Here is a 17,172-nt window from a genome sequence, read left to right on the forward strand (position 1 = left end):
CATTCTCCCCATCCCGTGGAACCTCGTAACCGGCTTTTCAGCCGCACTAAACCTCACCACTTCAGTACATGTCGCACTCAAGGACTTTGCAATAATAAATACGAGCTTCCCTTGCCGATATCTATCACGAGAATCCCCCTTTCATCGAGAATCGAGCCCCCTTTATCCGCCTGGATCGACCTACCCGCGCACTGACGACCGGCGTCCTTCGGCTCCCTGGCATCGCCATGGAGACCGCATCGCAAGTTCTCAACCATGCTAACGAGGTGTACGCCCGCTCCGGCGGCGCTACTGGCGGCGACGCCAACCGTCCGCCAGCATTTAAAGCGATCGGCATCGGGCTAGCGGTTGGATCTGGCGCCTTCATCGGGACTTCCTTTGTCCTCAAAAAAGTCGGCCTGCTCAAGGCTAACGAAAAATACAACGAGGTAGCTGGCGAAGGGTATGGGTATCTCAAGAATTTCTACTGGTGGGCCGGCATGACTCTCATGATATTGGGGGAAGGGCTCAATTTTGCCGCCTACGCTTTTACCGACGCTATTTTGGTCACACCATTGGGCGCCCTTTCCGTCGTTATCACCACCGTTCTCTCGGCTATCTTCCTCAAGGAACGCCTCAGTATGGTGGGTAAGGTTGCCTGCTTTCTCTGCATCGTTGGCTCTATAGTCATCGTCATGAACGCGCCAGAATCGTCCTCGGTCGCCAACATCCAAGAGATGCAATCGTTTGTCATCCACCCAGCCTTCTTGACCTATGCCGGTGTGGTCCTTGTGGGCTCGGCGATCGTGGCGTTCTGGCTCGGACCAAAGTATGGCAAGAAGAACATGTTGGTATACATCTCTATTTGCAGCTGGATTGGCGGTCTGAGTGTTGTGGCAACTCAGGGGCTGGGCGCTGCCATCATTGCTCAGGCTGGAGGCACACCGCAGTTCAACCAGTGGTTTCTATATGTTCTGCTGGTTTTTGTCATTGGAACTCTTTTAACTGAAATCATCTTTTTGAATGTGAGAAGACCCCCACGTTCAAAACGTCACCATTTTGTGCTAATTGATAAACAGAAAGCGTTAAACATCTTTAACGCAGCCCTTGTCACGCCCACCTACTATGTTTACTTCACCAGTACGACGATTATCAGCTCAGCAATTTTGTTCCGCGGCTTCAAGGGAACTCCTACGTCGATCATTACGGTCGTCAACGGATTCTTGACCATCTGCTCGGGTGTTGTCCTCCTCCAGCTGTCCAAGTCTGCGAAGGACGTTCCCGACGCGGCCGTATTTACTGGTGATCTAGACCAGATTCACACCATCGCCGAGCAAGCACAACCCGAAACAGAGCCTAAAGCGGACGCTATCCGAGGAACAGCTGCTATTGTTAGGAGGTTGTCCTCCGCAAGGCAGAAAATGGAAATCGACGAACTCAAACGACTCCACGACGAGAAGCTCCAGGAAGGTCTTGCCCCGGTAAGCGAGGATGGCGCACCGCAGTACGAGTGGGATGGCATCAGACGCAGGAGGACCGGCACGTTTAGTTCACATAGGACCGGAACACCGGCGAGTACCAATCTTGCGCCCCCAACTCCCCACCCACCCCTGGGCTGGTCTCGTTTCCCGACCGACGAAGAGCTCGCCGAGGAGAACCGACCGCTCTCTCCAGGTCTCTCCAGTATCGTCGGCACCATCCGCACCCGCGCCCGCAGCGTCCTCCTTCCGGGCCACCCAGATTTCCGTGCCAGAACTCCGGACACGGGCAAAGTACAATCGCCCATGCACCCGGTGCAGCTCACCTCCGTGGCCGTGGCCAGCGCAGACGCCCCATCCGGCGACGACTCCCGCCATATCCAGTTCAGTCAGCCACCTCGTCAACATTCGGGGGCTAGCGGCGACTCAACCATGTCTTCCCTCCCCCCAACGCCTCCGCCACACCTTACCGCCCGCCGCCAGTTCTCATTCCAGAACATGTTCCGGCGAAACCAGTCAAACGCCAGCCCCCTTGCAACCGAAGCCACCCCCGATCACCACCACCCCTTTGGCCGCCCAACCTCATCCCGCCACGGTATCTCTTCGCGTGGGTATAGTAGCCCACAGGTCCGTGGCGCCACCGAGGAGGAAAGACTTGGTCTTGTCAAGGGTGACTCCAACTCTAGCCAGAACGCAAAGTCAATGCCTGCACTACCACGCTACGATGACGATGATGATGTCAGCAGTGATGGTGATAGCGACATAGAGAAGGAAGCGTACCGTGATGGAGACAAGTCTCGCACTGGCGGGATGTACGGCCATAGCATTACACACGGATATGCCCCTACACCAGGAAGCAGTCCACCACGGACGTGGCGCCGGGCACCGGAAGAAAAGACTGCGGTTGGGTTAGGGTTAAAGGAGAGTGGGAAAGATGGCGAAAAGGGAGCTGGAGTTGGTCAGGAGGACGAGGTGGAGCAGTATGAGCAACAGAGGAGGAGGTTTGAAGAGAGGCGATCAAGTGGGGATCAGAATACTCGCAGTAGCGGGAGTCAAGAGAGGGAGGGCCCGACACCCCCGCCGCATGGGGGCACGTATCGCAGCCGCCATGGGGGTGGGTTCATCTGACATCGAGACCACTGCTGTGATGTGGTTTGACGGGAAGTGAAGTGTTGTGGTTTCTTTCGTTTTTATCCATATGCGCGGGATGCGCAAAACGCATGTTTTAATGACGGCATGAGTTGATGAGGCGGTTATTCCCTCTTTTTATTTGCATGTTTATCTTGGCTTAGTCCATCATTTTGTTATTTTCAGGATCATGTTTATCAATACGGGCGGAGCGTTCGTTTTTATGAGGCCCAAGAGGAATAGGGGCGGGGGAGCTGTTCTTACGGTCCTCGTGTTTTTACATTGGCGGTTCATGGGTTATCATGTTATTGGGACTAGACAGGGGATGTGCTTGGGCGGTACTGTACATATCTGCATCTTGCATGGTTCGAGGGACTGTACATTTACTGGATACATGAATGTCACGAGGATGAGTTGTTTGATATGTGACAGTGTGCATATGGCTGATGGAAGTGTAACTTAGTTTTGCGCACCCTGTATTTAAAAGACGATTTAATATTCTACAGTGTATCAATCGCCTGTCCCAACCTCGCTTGTTGTATTCTTTCCTGGAGTTTGCTCAAAATGATCCGATTTGCTTGTGATTCTTCCTTAACTAATCCCCAAATTGAAATCGTTTCACGTCATCCAAGCCGGCTTTCCATCAACACTGCTTATGCAGAAGCTAAAACCAAATGCTCCACCGGCGATGCTAAACCTGACCGAGTAATTAAGAACAATAAACAACAAACAAGAGATATGGGAGGCGAAATGAAAAGCTAGGGGAACATAATGAAAGGAAAAGGAAAATTAAGGCAAAGGAAAAGGACAAGAGGAACGAAGAAAAGCGCCGTGCTTCCGTTGTATGCAGCCAGACTCCGTCGTCATCAAATCGCTTGCTCGAAGAACTCTTTCCCTTCGCTTTGTCCGTAAGAAGAAAGTAGTACGCTAACAATATGCCCCTCGCTCGCTTGAGGGCATCAGTCTTGGCTACGCCGATCTGGTTGTTTACCAATCTGCAGCCCACCCGTTCTCCTCCAAGAATTCCTCACACGCTTGCTTGAGGTCTAGGTTGGGCCGTAGTTCAGCCGCATATAACGGTTCGCGGGTTAAGGGGTCGGTGGGTTGTCGACGGAGGTGCTCAACTATGGAGGCGCGCTCGTAAGATTTGCCTGTTTTTGTCTAGCGTTTGGGTTGCGTTAGAGAGACATTCACCTTCCAAGGGGGTGGGTTAGTGGTGGATAGGGAGAGGGCGAAACTCACGATTACGGGATCAACCATGACGCCGAAGCTGATATCGTCGATCGCCCAGTCCGGCACTTCCCTTCGCTTTTGTTCTTCCACCGGCCGCGCCTTCTCAAACACCTCGCGCATCTTGAGCATCTTATCCTCCCACTCCTCATCGACCTCACGCTGCAGCGCATCTCCTCCCAACCCATCACCGCCCGCCTCTCGCACCGCAACTTCCCTCTCCCGCCTCAACAGCTCCATCACCTCCCTCTCCAACGCGCTCACCTCCCGGACCCGCCGCTTCTCGGCATCATCCCACCGCTCCTTCTTGCACTTTAACACATGCGCCGTGATGGTCCCCAGGCTCTTGTCTGCGGCCTTGGCGCTTAGCGCATGCGCCTCGAGGGCGTGGGTGACGGCGTCGTCGTAGGCGCGCAGGGCGAGATGGGCTTGGGAGAGCGAGTAGTGTGCTTTGATGTTGCTCGGGGCGAGGGCTAGGCAGGCGGTGCAGTCGGCTACGGCGCTGTCCCATTGGGATAGCTTGAGGCGGGCCATGGCGCGGTTGGTGTAGAGGGCTGGGTTTGAGGGGTCGGCGATTAGGCTGGAGGGTGGGTGGAGGCATAGTTAGAGGACGTTGGAGTGCTCTTCGGAAGGAGTGGGATTTAGCTGAACCTACGCTTGGGAATAGAGGGCTTCGGCCATCACGTAGTCGCCGGCCTGGAAGCGGCGGTTGCCCTCTTCTTTGAGCTGGGTTGGTTTCGCCATGGCCGGGTGCTATTGCATCGTCTTTAGGGGTTTGGGGTGTAGGAAACGGGAGGCTGATCTGTTTCGAAGAAGTTGAAGAAGACCCCTATGTCGCGTGATATAAAGCGGTATTGTGGAGTGATCTCGGAGCTCTCGGGGGAACTGCGAATAGAGAGCAGTCGATACAACGACGGGAGGCGCGCAGGTATGAGAAGTAGTGCGTGCCAATGCGGGTAGCGTGACTTCGGGAAGGCCGGGTGAGAAAGGGAGTAGAAGAGGGAGGGAGGGAGTCTTGAGGCGCGCGGTTAGGTATCAGTGTTCGGGGAAATGTTCAAATCAACCTCCCGATGCGCATATACATGTAGGTACCTTAACGACCTACCGGGCTGCAGGGACGGGAGCTTTGGCGGGGCACGCTGCAGCGACGGGACGAGAATCGCCCCGCGTTCCATCAATGGAGCTTCCCGCAATCGTTTGGTGGACCCTTTCTCTTGTGTAATTTGTCAAGCTTGGGAAGATTCCAGAAGCCCACACCCTGGACAGTGCAATTTAATACCCGGTCATTAAAAGCAAACGGGACTCCCCGGAGACAGCTCTCCAACAATGGAATGCGAATTGCCTTTCATGATCGGGGGAAGACAGTTCCACATTTGCAAACAGGTTCCACACACTCCGAACAACAAGATGAAAGAAAGTGTGATGTCTGCGCAATGGGGTTGTGGGCGTTGAAGCTTGGCGGAAATTCAAATCAGCTTCGCCTGGCCGAAGATGGCCGCCGAGTGGCACCTAACCCAGTTGCGGGGCAGAATATATTGACCTGGATACAGTAAACACTCGGAAACTTCTCTCTTCCTTCGTGGGGAGATTTCTGCCTTGGTGAACAGACGCATGTATATACGTACGACGAGGCAGATCGCGGTGCCAATTGCGTGGCACTTCAGGCACCAGGATCTCGATGACCTGCAAGTGAGATGCGGGGAGGTCGACGGTTTCTTAGCTCACCAATCCCGGAAATATATCTTCAAGTCAATTTGAACAACAACTCCCGCCAGGTGTTTGGTCTCATTAACCTTCTTTTACCTCCGACACCAACAACATGGCCACCTCTATGACTACGTCACCCTCCCTCCCCCACTCTGCCGACTCCCAGCTCTCATCTCTCTTCTTCACCCACCTACCCGCTGAGATCCGCAATCTCATTTACCTCGAGTATTGGAAGCTCTGTTCGGTCCGCCAGCACATCTTCAAGTACCGCCTTTTGGACAATGACCGTGAATCATACACGGAGGCATGGGCACACGTCCCTTGTCGGGCTGATCTGGAAGCGCCTGACACCCGCTTCGAAGAGCTTGGCCAAAGCGTGAATGGGTCGCCCGAAAGGGAACTCTGGGGGAAGCGGTTGAGGAGCGAGTGGTGTCTGCATTGGATGTGCGAAGAAGATGCGAAAGCTGTGGGTGAGCGGATGAAGGAGGCTTCAGAATCTCAACAGGACGGTGCTCCTGTGGTTGTTCAACATTCTCATGGACCGGGAAATGCTGGGATTCTGACCGCCCTCTTGGTGTGTAAGCGGATGTAAGTCATGACAGGGCCTCTTCATTTCACCACCACCACTACCAGCACCAACTAACTTTTAGGCAAGGTACCTCGAATGTCTCCCCTCACTTTACAACAACACGACCTTCATCCTAACTGACACACGCACCGCCGTTAATTTCCTCTCTCGCTATGTCCCCAACCATAGCGACGACGCCTCAAGTCCTGCACCTAAGAGCTCGGTCCCTCATCCCATCCGCTCCCTCGAACTCAGCATCCGCGTTCCCAACATCATCACCGAGATCTACTACCCCTCCAACCCCAACACCCCGGGTGGAGACGATGGGCCACCCGCTGTGTTCGCCGCCGGCCCCGTGGCAGCCGCACCTGACGGCAACGGGACCCTTCGCGGCTCTCGCTCGACTCTCAACGCTCGCAACAATCCCTGGCGCCACCTTTGCGATACCGTCGTCGCGCTTCTCCCATTGTTGCGCCACCTGCACATCTGGCTGGACTCGAGCGACCTGCGGCCGTGGCATAAAAGGGTGAGCGAGACGCGGTTTTTCGGACCCTTTCTCGACCTCCCGCGGCCTCACTCGCTGTCCGGGTCCGGGAGCGAGGGTGGTTCGAGTTCTGGGTTAGATAGAGAGCGGTTTGTGCTCTCGTTGCCGGGGTTACCGGTACGCAGAGGCCCGGATACGCATGCCCTGACGGGGCAATATCTGGAAAACGAGGTGTTGGAGAGGCTGCCGTTTGTGGTGAAGAGGGGGCCGAGACCGGATAATATGCGGGTGCATATGAGAAATATTGTACATTTCGGGGCGGTTGGGTTTCCTCCGCAGCCTACGGCGGCTACCGTTGTTGTGGCAAGTGGGTATAGTGGTGGTGGTGGTGGTGGTGGTTCTACGACTGCCTCGTGATCATGGGATATCTGGAAGAAGGGCGAGTGTGTTAGGTACTCACTAAGCGAGGTAGTAGAACGTACATGCTTAAGCAATTGTCTTAACTGAAGCAATGAATTTCACGGAACGAGGCCCAAGATGTCAGAATTGATGAACCCGCAGTAAATGCTCAAGCTAGTGGCCTAGGTAACATGGAAACAGAAAAAGGTAATATCCCAGACAGACATGCCGGTCCCAGTGCCCAACATGCCCTCCAAGCGAAAAAGAAAGACGAGAAAAATTGCATCACCATGCCGAGATGGTGAATGACAAAAAGATCGACCAAGGTCGAGATAAGAAGAAGACAAGAGTGAAAAATGTACAGCCGGTGGACCAAGAGAGGGAGTGACATGAGCACCCTCGAAGACGAGACTTTCACCGCCCAAAACACCAAAATGAGGCGAAGGATATGGGACAAGCCGCATTCTATCCGCCCATCCGCCCATCCGCCCAAGGGTATATCGCCTCAAGATACCCGCCCACAGCCACTCCCCAGGAAACAATGACTGCCTCCCAGTGATTCATCGTGCGCAAAAGGTTTCCTCCAATTATTCCCAATCCCCAATCCATATCCCTGCCTGCCCTGATCCTTTCCTACCAAAACGCCGTTGCAACGCAATCAACAATAAATCCGAAACGATGGGAAGAAGCCGAGTGACGGGACGGGGAGCAGCGGCTTCCCCCCCTCTTTTATCGCATCCCGTTCTCCTTTAATACGCCGAGAAATTCTCAATAAGCTTGCCCGACCGCGGGGCTCACATCCCCGTCACCCCCAGACCCCGCGTCATCCCTCCACCCCCCTTGTGGGTGATGTGATGATGGCGATGGTCCCGCGGAACTGAGGCCCCCAGGCTGCCGGCCATTTCCATCTCTCGAGTTCGGGACAGCGGGGAATCCACCTGGGGATCGGGGGCGGCCGGTGTTGCCGCCGTGCCCGTTGCCATTGCCGTTCTGATGGTGGAAGGACGGGTTGATTGGCGGCCCACCACGCGGGTTGGCGCCGTTGTTGGCGCCTTGTGGCGGACGGGGCTTTACGGGACGGGTTGAGAGGCAGGTGCGGGGGACGACGCCTTGCTGCGAGCGGTCGAGGCGGATACAGAGGGCCTAGAGGGGGGATGTTAGTACAATATAGGGGGAAAAAGGGGTGCTGGGTGAGGAAGGGAAGAGAAGAGAAAGGAGGACATACCCATCCATCGTCATACTCGTGCAACAGCCGGACTAGCTGTCCAGCAAACAACACCATTTCGTCTGGGAGCGTGGGCTTGAAGTCCAGCTGGACGCGGTGAACCGTCGACGAGGAAGGCCCACCAGCCGCTGCAATAGCGGCCGCACTGGCCGATGGTGCGGGAGCTTGGCCCGGGGCCATCGAGTGGACTGAATACTCCGTTCCTGAAGGGCTCGGTGGCACGGCGAACAGGGGTGATGGGGGCTTCGTCAGGTCCAAGGGCTTCGGGAGGTCCTTGCGGATCGAGGCCTTGCGGGTGATGTTGGAAGTGGTCGCGGGGAATTGGCGAGCGTTGGCCGCCCCTTCGTCGTCGTTATCTAGGATCGGTGAGACGGGCTCGGGGATGGGCTCGCTGGTCTGCGCGACGCCCACGCGATTGTCAAAGGAGCCCATGGAACTGATGGGACTGACAGGTTCGTCGGGCAGGCGGTGGTTGTCGTGGAAGGGGTTCACGTGAAGGCCAGGACGCTTCGGGTTTGCCTTTTTGCTTTGAGACCCAGAACTCGAGCTGGCTGCAGCGGCTGCGCGCGAGGCCGCTGGCCGCTCCCAGGCGCTGCCACCGCCGTTGGCACCGGCGCTATCAGTAGCACGGCTTTGCGGTGGGTTGAAGACTGGGTTCAGGGCCAGGGCGATGCCGCGGCTCTGGCGTCTCTCCGGGTTCTGGTTGTTAAAGTTGGGCAGGAACTGAGTGACAGGCCGCAAACTGAGGCGGGGAGCCTTGTTCGGGGTCCTTGGCGCCGGCTGGATCTCTGCGCTATCGGTGAATGGCCCATGGATCTTCTCGTCATCCTCCATCTGCTGCCGTTGCCTCGCTAGCTTCTTCTTCCGGTTGCCAAAAATGAGATACACAAACACAAACACAATCAGAATCCCGCCCAGAGCACCGATGATGATGCCAGCCATAGCGGCGGTGCTCATCCCGCCACTCGCTTCACCGCCGCTCGCATCCCCCGTGGCCGTTGCGCTTGGCGTTAGAGTCGGCGTGGTGTGCGTCGAGACATGGCTGGTGCTACTTGTTGATGTGCGGTCCGAAGTAGGCGCAACGTTCAACGCATCCGTCGTAGGGAGCGCGGTTTGTGGCTTCCTAGTGTTCTGGATGACGGTGGGAAGCGCAGTGTTGGGGTCCAGCACCTCAGTTGGCAGGTTTTCGTCGAGGGTCCTTCGGCCGACCTCCACCCCCCTCGCATGCTCTGGGGCCAACATATCTCTGACCTCGTGCTTCACTGCTTCCCAAAACTCCCGGTTTGCCATGTTGCCGACACACTGTGGTTCTGGTGCGTCGAAACGCACAACCTAACTTGTGTCCCCGTCACCACGGTCCTGCTGTTTGCGACCAATAAATACCCGACGTCTTGTTGCCGAGCGGAAATGTCCTGATCCAAAGAACTATCTATGAATCGCCCTGCGGTTCACACAAAATAGCCAACCCCTGAATTCAGGTTGAACTTGATCGCCCAGTCCTTCCCAGGTAGTAAGGTGAGGTGGGTGGGTTCAAACGCCGGGCGAAAAGGGGAAGGACAAAGAACGGAGGGCCGCGGCCACAGTGGTGTTGCGTCGCGCGCGGGGAACCGATTTCGATTGAGTAAGGTAAGCGACTCGTTTGAGAAAAGGAAGGAATTGATAGTTGGTTTGAGGTATCACAAGAATAGAAAAAGGCCTGGGAGAAAACCGAGATCTCTCAAATCTCAGGAGCAAAACATCACAGCACACAACAAGCAAGCAAACAAAAAAACGGTGTTCGACACCACAAGCAGGTTGTCGATGGTCGGGAGAAACGAAGAGGAGGCGTTGGCGTGATGGGGGGAGGAATCGGTGCTGTGCCCTGCCGTGCCGGGGGGTGAAGAGGCAGGACGATGGGCTGTTGGCGCCAACAGCGGACCAGGGTGTTGGTCGTCAGACGCTCACACAGCGAAAGCGAAAACGGTGTTTGGTGGTGGCACACAAACCGGGGGAAGAAGTGCCCCGCTAGGGATCTGCAGTGCTGCTGCGCTCCTCGCAGGATGAAAGCCCGGCCCTGTTCTTGCTGCAGCAGTTCTTCGCTTGGCCCCTCCATCAACGAGCGCTGCGCCGCAGTCGAAGCAGCCGTTTGCGAGAAATCCGGGAAATCCGGATTTTCTGGCGCATCCCGGGCCTCCCAATCGATTTTGTCCTATTTGGGCTGATAAAACATCGATAACTCTGCTTAAACCAACCCATATTGACGGGCGTGGATGCAGATTCCCGAGATTGACCCACGACAGCTGTTTCCCGGCCGATTGTTTCGAGCTGGGCCGGGGACGGCAAGGCTGTTCGTCACAAGGGAAGTTGGTCAAATGGAGCCACTCCTGAGCGCCATTTCAGGGACAGATGACACATGATTGGCTGAAATATCGCGCCAAGTGCGAAGCGAGATTGTCGGCATGGCTGTCATTGGTTGAGAGGATGGAGATCAACTGGCCCCCACCAGGTGGATTTTCGACCCTCGCAAGCACAGGCCCAGGTCATCTATGGACCATCGCATCGAGAATGGGATTTCCATTTCGCGCACCATCCAAGCTTCCATCTGTGGGGACGGCACCAGCCGCGCTCGATCACGGCCGACTGTCGAGTGAGAGGACGAAGGGTTTGCAATGCGTTGTGTTTCCTCTTCTTTCGACCTCATGAGTCTTTTGAGAATCTTCAACAAAGAGTTGGAAAAGGGGCAGCCAACCCGTGGCTGAGCGGACAGCCCACTCACAGTTGCAGTTCTCTCCCCGGCACTTGCAGCACCAGCTGCTATTCTCGGCAGCCCCGCCGGTTAGTTTCGCCCCTGAGAGCGCCATTGCGGGAAACCACATCAGAGCCCGAAAGGGACCCGAGTTTACGACGCCGACGGGACAACGCCAGCCGACAGCGAGCCGAAGGGAAACTTCTTTTGGAATCCGTACACTACTTCGTACCGCACCGTCAAACGTTGTTCACTGGTGGCCCAACCCGAACCACAAACGACGAACCGAGGACCGGCACCGCCTAGCTGGTGGGGTTCTATGAGAGCAAAACCCGCTGAGGTCGTGTGAGGATGAAACAGTGGCTTTCAACGGGACGTGGCAGCCGAGAAACACTCTGGGCGTGGGCTTGGGCTTGGCTTCGGGCTCCACGCCGCTAAAATAGTCGCGACTAGCAAACGTGACGCAATGCGCTTCCACTGCCTCGGGAAGGCCTGGAAAGTTGAAGTCTTTTGTTACGGGTGAGCTCGCGGTCGGCGGAAGATCTTCCATCGAAGAGAAAGACTCCGTGTAAGGAGGTCGCCCGTCTCACTCTCTACACGTACACCACGCTGTCTTATCCGGGCAACTACCTGTGTTTCCCAAACGGGATGGCTCAGCTCCGGGGCTGTGACGGAGAGGAAGGTGGCGGCTCGCAATCAGCCCCGTTTGATGAGTGAGGGCAACCCGCCGACCCGCCGATCGCCCACCCAACACCGAGGCTTGCACACACCACCCCAAGACCGCCAGGCCAATAAGTGTCTTTTCAAGCCGCAAGGCAACTGACACACTCGCTGAATTCACGTCATTGATACGGTTGTGTGATATGGCCCCCAAACAGCTAGCTGCGGTACATTTGAGAGTTTTGAGCTTTAAGAAACTCCATTGTGTACATTACATTGTATCGACAAAACACTACCAGTAGCTATTCCATAGGCCCGCCCGTCTGTCGAATGCGGTGCCGAGTTTTCGTTTCCCCTGACGCCAATTTCTATGGTATCTCAAACAATAAACTTTTTGTACAAACATAACGCCACACGATCAGTCTCAGCCCGTTTTCAAGTAGCCACCAAACGAAAATCTTCCCCTACACTCCCGTCAACTGTGTGTTGCCTGTTGAAGCTGAATTGAGTTGGTGCCTGTCACCGCTCGGTGTGCAAACGCCCATACCGTAGGTGGGTGGGCCAAAGACCCGAAGCCGCCCTACCTTTCCCAGCTATCGCGAGAAACCCGTCATGGTGCGGCGCCGCATTCGCTAGGTAAGATCAGCAACGACGTCAAGCACAGTCCGAGGACTCGGACGCTCGATGCACCTGATCTCACTAAGACGCCTGCAAAAAATCCCGTCCCACCACACTCCCCCCTTTTTTACTGATTTCGGGGTGGCCAATACGGCTGGCCTTGCTGCCCATGCTGCGCTTCCTGTCCTGGCTGCTGGTACCCCCCAAAGTATGCCGGCGGCGCGGGTGCAGATACTGGCGCATTGTATGCAACGGGAAGCGCCTGCGGCGCAGCACCTCCAGCACCAGCGCCAGCACCGGCGACCGGCGGCCAAGTCGGGTGCGCGGCTTGGTGAGATGGGGGAGGGTACGGCGACGAGTTGTGGTGGGGGTATTGGTTGTATTGCTGTTGCGGTGGTGGCTGGCTTTGGTTCTGGTTCCAGGCCGGGTAGTTGAAGTTGAAGGCACCCACAGGCGCTGGAGGCTGCTGCCCCTGAACAGCGGGAGGGGAGTAGCCTACGGGAGAAGGCACAAAATTGGGGGGAGGAGGGGGGATGGGCCATTGACCAGTTGGTGGTGGGATTTGTCCGCCGAAGGGAGGGGGTAGCGGGGCGTTAGAAAAGGGTGCTTGCGGTGAGGCTGCGCCGTCACGTCCAAATTGCTGATAGGGACTTCCGCCGCGCGAGCCGTGCCTCCTATCACCACCTCCACCGCGATGACCACCACCGCCGCCACGTTGATTGCGGCCCCCCCGGAACTCGCCGCGGCCCCCGCGATGGGATCCGCGGTGGCTTTGGCCACGGCCACCACGAGGTGGGCTCCCGAACCCGGCCTCGGGCTTCGGGGGCAGGGCAGGGAGAGACGACGCCCCACCCTGGCCGAAGCCGGCTGGACGCGTTAATGGTTTGTATGGCCCATCTTCGTCCTCGTCGTAGTTGAGCACTGAGCCGGTCGCAGTATAAGAAGACGCGGTATAAGTCGATGCGACGCTCGCTTCACGCCCCCCGCGGCCGGCTTTCCCACCACGCCGTTTTTGCTTGAGAGCTCTCTTGTACTCGGCCTCCTTCTCGTCATCAGAAAACTCCATCTCGTCCGCCGGTAGCTCTTCGTCGTGGAGGTTGCTGGCGTCAGTGCCCTTGACCTCTTTCAAAGGTTGCGTAAAAACGTAATTAGCGTGCTGGACGGAGTAAAAAATGGGCATCCCAACCACGAGCCCCAGTTGCTGAATATCGTCTTCTGTCGAAAACCCAACCGTGTACATGGGGCTGCGGACATTTCCCAAAACCTCGGCCAAGGCGCCGATGACTGTCCTGTCCTCTTTGCAGAGTACGGATCCTGAGTCCAGCACTTGCACCTCGCCCGGCGTTTGGGACTTGATCACAACGGTGGTCTCTACGACAAACTCAATATTGCCGAGAGACTCAATCTTCATCTCTGGGGTAATTGTAACATCGGGCTTGGGGATGACCTCTTCGGCCATTTCGTTTTTCGTGCGAAGGGCAGCCCCCGCGCCCTTGGACTTGCCGGGCCCATCGCCATCCCCGTCGCCGTCGCCGTCGGCAGCCATGAGAAGACGCGCCGTCTCTTCAATGCCGAGGAGCGGATAGCTGCCGCCATCTTCAGAATCGTCATCCGAGTCGCTGTCGGAGCTGGAAGACTCGGAAGAAGACTCGTATGGTGACGAGTCTGCCTCCCACTCGGCTTCGCCAGCCCCTTGTGGTTCCCCCTCTTGTGGCGCATCAGGCGCAGGGTCTTGTTGTACCGTATGGTGTCCATTGTGCGGTTGGGCGACGTGGCTGGGGCCAGGATCAGAGCCACCGATGTTGGATAGCATGCCATCGAGTGCGGCCTCTAGAGCGTGCGTAACGTCCGGGCTCGGCGCATCGTCGCCTGTTTTCATATCAACATCGTCGGGCGCATTATCCAGAGTGGCGGAGGATCTATCGGCGTCGACTTCCATCCTGACATCTCCTGTTTCTGCCACTGTGCTACTCTGTGTCGCAGCTGCCTTATTTTGTTCATCATTTTGTTGCTTTCCTTGCTCGCCATTCTCTTCTTGGGGAGCCCCGTTGGGACCGTTCTCCTTCGTTTCGTCCCCTGATAAACTTGCGGCTGCGGTGAGAAGGTCGGGCGCAAAGTTTTCGGCGGGAAGTTGCTCGTTTGATTTCGCCTGGCCGAGGCCAGGGATCTGGAATGGCGCATCCGCCATGTTACACAAGAGGCGGCGACAAATTCGAACAAGTCCAAGTCGAGGGTCGCGAGATATTAGCACTCACGGTTGAGTATCGTCGGCCAAATCCCAGGGCTCCGGCAAGCAAGAGCTGAGAACCGTTTGCCGCGTTTTTGAGAAACAAGTTTGAAAGATAAAACGTGGATTTTAGGAATAACAATACCACCTTTTTTAAGAATCTTACACGCCAACTCGTAAGCGCTTCCCGGTAAATAAAGTTCCCACTTGCGGAAGGAGCGAAAAGAAGAGAGAAACAAGAAAACATCGAAAAAGTTCATGCTGCATTCCTTGTGGGGCTGCAAGGTGGTGGGGCAGCTCTCGTACGGGAGCGCTATCCCGTATGTGGTTTAGCGCGCCTCGGGAACGGCTTGCAGCTCAACAACTCCAGCTCAGCTCCAACATTTTCCTTCCCAAGAATTAACAAATGTTAGTTATCGCCAGTGTAGCTGAGGACGGTAATCCTTCAGTGTAGAAGGGATAGAACCGGCACCAAAATGGCTACCGAAGCTCCCAGAAAAACGGGGCAAGAGACGGAAAAGAAGAAATTCGTCCATCCTTCTGCTAAACATGCTCGAAAGAAGTAAGACTTTTGAGTTTACCATCGTGCCATGTTGTTTCAACTGAGTTGACTTCGTATCACAGGGCTATCAAAAACACGTTCGCCATCGAGCCGATATCTGCATTTTACATCTTTCTCGCAGCCAACGTACTTGCCGCCCTCTTTGCTCCCATCCAAGACTGCGACGAGACTTTCAATTACTGGGAACCCACTCACTACCTGAGCCATGGTTACGGCTTGCAAACTTGGGAGTACTCGCCTGAGTACGCCATCCGGAGCTGGCTGTATATCGCCCTCCACGCCTTCGGTGCCAACCTCCGCCGTCTTCTGCCGCACTCGTCGAAGGTTGCCGAGTTTTACTTCTTGCGCTACCTGCTCGCCCTTGTGTGCGCCCTCTCCCAAACGCTCCTGTGGAGAGCCGTGTGTTTAGCACTTAACCCGCGTGTCGGCCTCATCTTTATCTTAGCGCTCATTTTCAGCCCGGGCAACTTCCATGCTAGCACGGCTTACCTCCCGTCGAGTTTCGCTATGTACATGGTTATGATAGGGACGGCCGCGTTCATGAACTGGCGCGGCGGTCTGAAGACGTCACAGGGCATGTTCTGGTTTGCCATGGGTGGTGTGTTAGGCTGGCCTTTTTCCATCGCTCTTTGCGCCCCCTTTGTGTTTGAAGAGGTTTTCTTCGCCATGTTGAGTGATAAGGAGCGCTTTTTTGAGTCGTGCATCCGGCTTGCGCGTGGCGTGGTCGCAACCATCCTTCTAGTTGTATGTTCTCGCCGATGACCCTCGTGATGTGGCCCAGGCGACTGACAGTATTATGTATTAGGTCGCCGATACCGCTATCAACGCGTTTTTCTACAAAAAGGTTGAGATCGTGTCCTGGAACATCATCAAATACAACATCTTCTCTAGTACGGGCGGCCCCAACCTCTACGGCACCGAGCCGTGGACCTTTTACTTCAAAAATCTCCTGCTCAACTTCAACATTTGGTTCATTCTCGCTCTCCTCTCTCTTCCTCTTTTCCTTCTACAAAAGCTTTTCTCCCGCGGCAACCCTGGCGAAACCTTTCAGTCCGGTCTGCGCACTCTCGTCTTCCTCACCCCATTTTACATGTGGCTAGGCATCTTCACACTCCAGCCCCATAAGGAAGAGCGCTTCATGTATCCGGCCTACCCCTTCCTGGCGCTCAACGCCGCCCTCGCGCTCCACATCTTCCTGACTCTATTCGGGAACGCCAATCCACAAAGCCTTATCGGCCGCGTCCCCGCCAAGATCAAGCTCGTCGTCATTTCCCTTCCCTTGCTGGCCTCCATTGGCCTTGGCGTTGCCCGTAGCTGGAACCTCTACTCCAGCTACCACGCCCCATTGTCTCTTTACACGCCGTTAGCCTCCGACGAGCAGCTGGCCGGCCGTGGTGACACCGTTTGCTTCGGGAAAGACTGGTACCGGTTCCCGACCTCCTTCTTCCTGCCACGCGACATGCGTGCCAAGTTTGTCCGATCTGAGTTCCGCGGCCTCCTGCCGGGGGAGTTCTCCGAGGCACGAACTGGATTCGGGTTCTGGAGCGGCACTTGGCTGCCAACCACGGGGTTGAATGACCGCAATGAAGAGGACGCGGGGAAGTATGTTGATGTGCGGAACTGTGTGTTTTTGGTGGATAGTCAGTTCCCAGAGCGGTGGGGCCAAGGGGAGAATGGGGGAAAGAGCTTGCCGCTGAACGAGCCGGATTATGCGGCTGACACGGAGAGATGGGAAACGGTCAAGTGTGTGCCCTTCTTGGACGCAGAGAGGACACATTTCCTCGCTCGTGCATTGTGGGTGCCGGACTGGGAGGTGGTGCCGGAGAAGTGGAAGAGGAAGTGGGGTAGGCATTGCCTGTTGAAGCAGAAGAAATAAGGGGAGAGAAGGAGACCGCGATAAAAGGGATTTTCTGTTCTTCTTTTGGTTTACGTTGGTGAACGGACGAGTCACCTCCACATGTACTTGGCGATCAAGCATATACAATAGACACAAAACTTCCTGACGAACCTCCTAAAAGCGGCATTCTCCCAACAATTTGTATAGCTTCCCTGCATTTGGCGACATGGCCGGCATTGAACCAAGGAAATCACTAGAAACCCTCCTGGCAAACATTGGTTTAATTCGTTCAGAATGATTACAATTATGAGTCGTCGCCATAGCTAAATCAAACGCTATGATATC

General features: G+C 55.9%; 6 protein-coding genes across 6 annotated transcripts; 3 read left to right on the forward strand and 3 right to left on the reverse strand.

Moving 5' to 3' along the window:
- Positions 1–227: 227 nt before the first annotated feature.
- C8A04DRAFT_36583 (magnesium transporter NIPA-domain-containing protein) lies at positions 228–2,585 on the forward strand (the record flags this gene model as incomplete). Its single annotated transcript, XM_062783571.1, has 2 exons — positions 228–1,004; positions 1,059–2,585. 2 exons carry the CDS (start codon positions 228–230, stop codon positions 2,583–2,585), a joined length of 2,304 nt encoding a protein of 767 aa, XP_062637964.1.
- Positions 2,586–3,572: 987 nt separating this feature from the next.
- C8A04DRAFT_27781 (uncharacterized protein) lies at positions 3,573–4,559 on the reverse strand (the record flags this gene model as incomplete). The annotated part of the gene is made up of 3 exons (XM_062780407.1): positions 3,573–3,746; positions 3,828–4,395; positions 4,471–4,559. 3 exons carry the CDS (start codon positions 4,557–4,559, stop codon positions 3,573–3,575), a joined length of 831 nt encoding a protein of 276 aa, XP_062637965.1.
- A 1,075-nt stretch (positions 4,560–5,634) lies between these two features.
- Positions 5,635–6,991, forward strand: C8A04DRAFT_11351 (uncharacterized protein; the record flags this gene model as incomplete). The annotated part of the gene is made up of 3 exons (XM_062776934.1): positions 5,635–6,110; positions 6,178–6,672; positions 6,718–6,991. The coding sequence occupies 3 exons, from the start codon at positions 5,635–5,637 to the stop codon at positions 6,989–6,991; spliced, it is 1,245 nt and encodes a 414-aa protein (XP_062637966.1).
- Positions 6,992–7,741: 750 nt separating this feature from the next.
- Positions 7,742–9,488, reverse strand: C8A04DRAFT_27783 (uncharacterized protein; the record flags this gene model as incomplete). Its single annotated transcript, XM_062780408.1, has 2 exons — positions 7,742–8,116; positions 8,199–9,488. The coding sequence occupies 2 exons, from the start codon at positions 9,486–9,488 to the stop codon at positions 7,742–7,744; spliced, it is 1,665 nt and encodes a 554-aa protein (XP_062637967.1).
- Positions 9,489–12,328: 2,840 nt separating this feature from the next.
- On the reverse strand, positions 12,329–14,389 carry C8A04DRAFT_27784 (Gar1/Naf1 RNA binding region-domain-containing protein; the record flags this gene model as incomplete). The annotated part of the gene is made up of 1 exon (XM_062780409.1): positions 12,329–14,389. The coding sequence occupies one exon, from the start codon at positions 14,387–14,389 to the stop codon at positions 12,329–12,331; it is 2,061 nt and encodes a 686-aa protein (XP_062637968.1).
- A 515-nt stretch (positions 14,390–14,904) lies between these two features.
- C8A04DRAFT_36588 (glycosyltransferase) lies at positions 14,905–16,866 on the forward strand (the record flags this gene model as incomplete). Its single annotated transcript, XM_062783572.1, has 3 exons — positions 14,905–14,990; positions 15,053–15,734; positions 15,796–16,866. 3 exons carry the CDS (start codon positions 14,905–14,907, stop codon positions 16,864–16,866), a joined length of 1,839 nt encoding a protein of 612 aa, XP_062637969.1.
- Positions 16,867–17,172: the final 306 nt, after the last annotated feature.

Source organism: Dichotomopilus funicola, assembly GCF_033296635.1.
Source record: "Dichotomopilus funicola strain CBS 141.50 unplaced genomic scaffold C8A04scaffold_23, whole genome shotgun sequence".
Taxonomy (NCBI): domain Eukaryota; kingdom Fungi; phylum Ascomycota; class Sordariomycetes; order Sordariales; family Chaetomiaceae; genus Dichotomopilus; species Dichotomopilus funicola.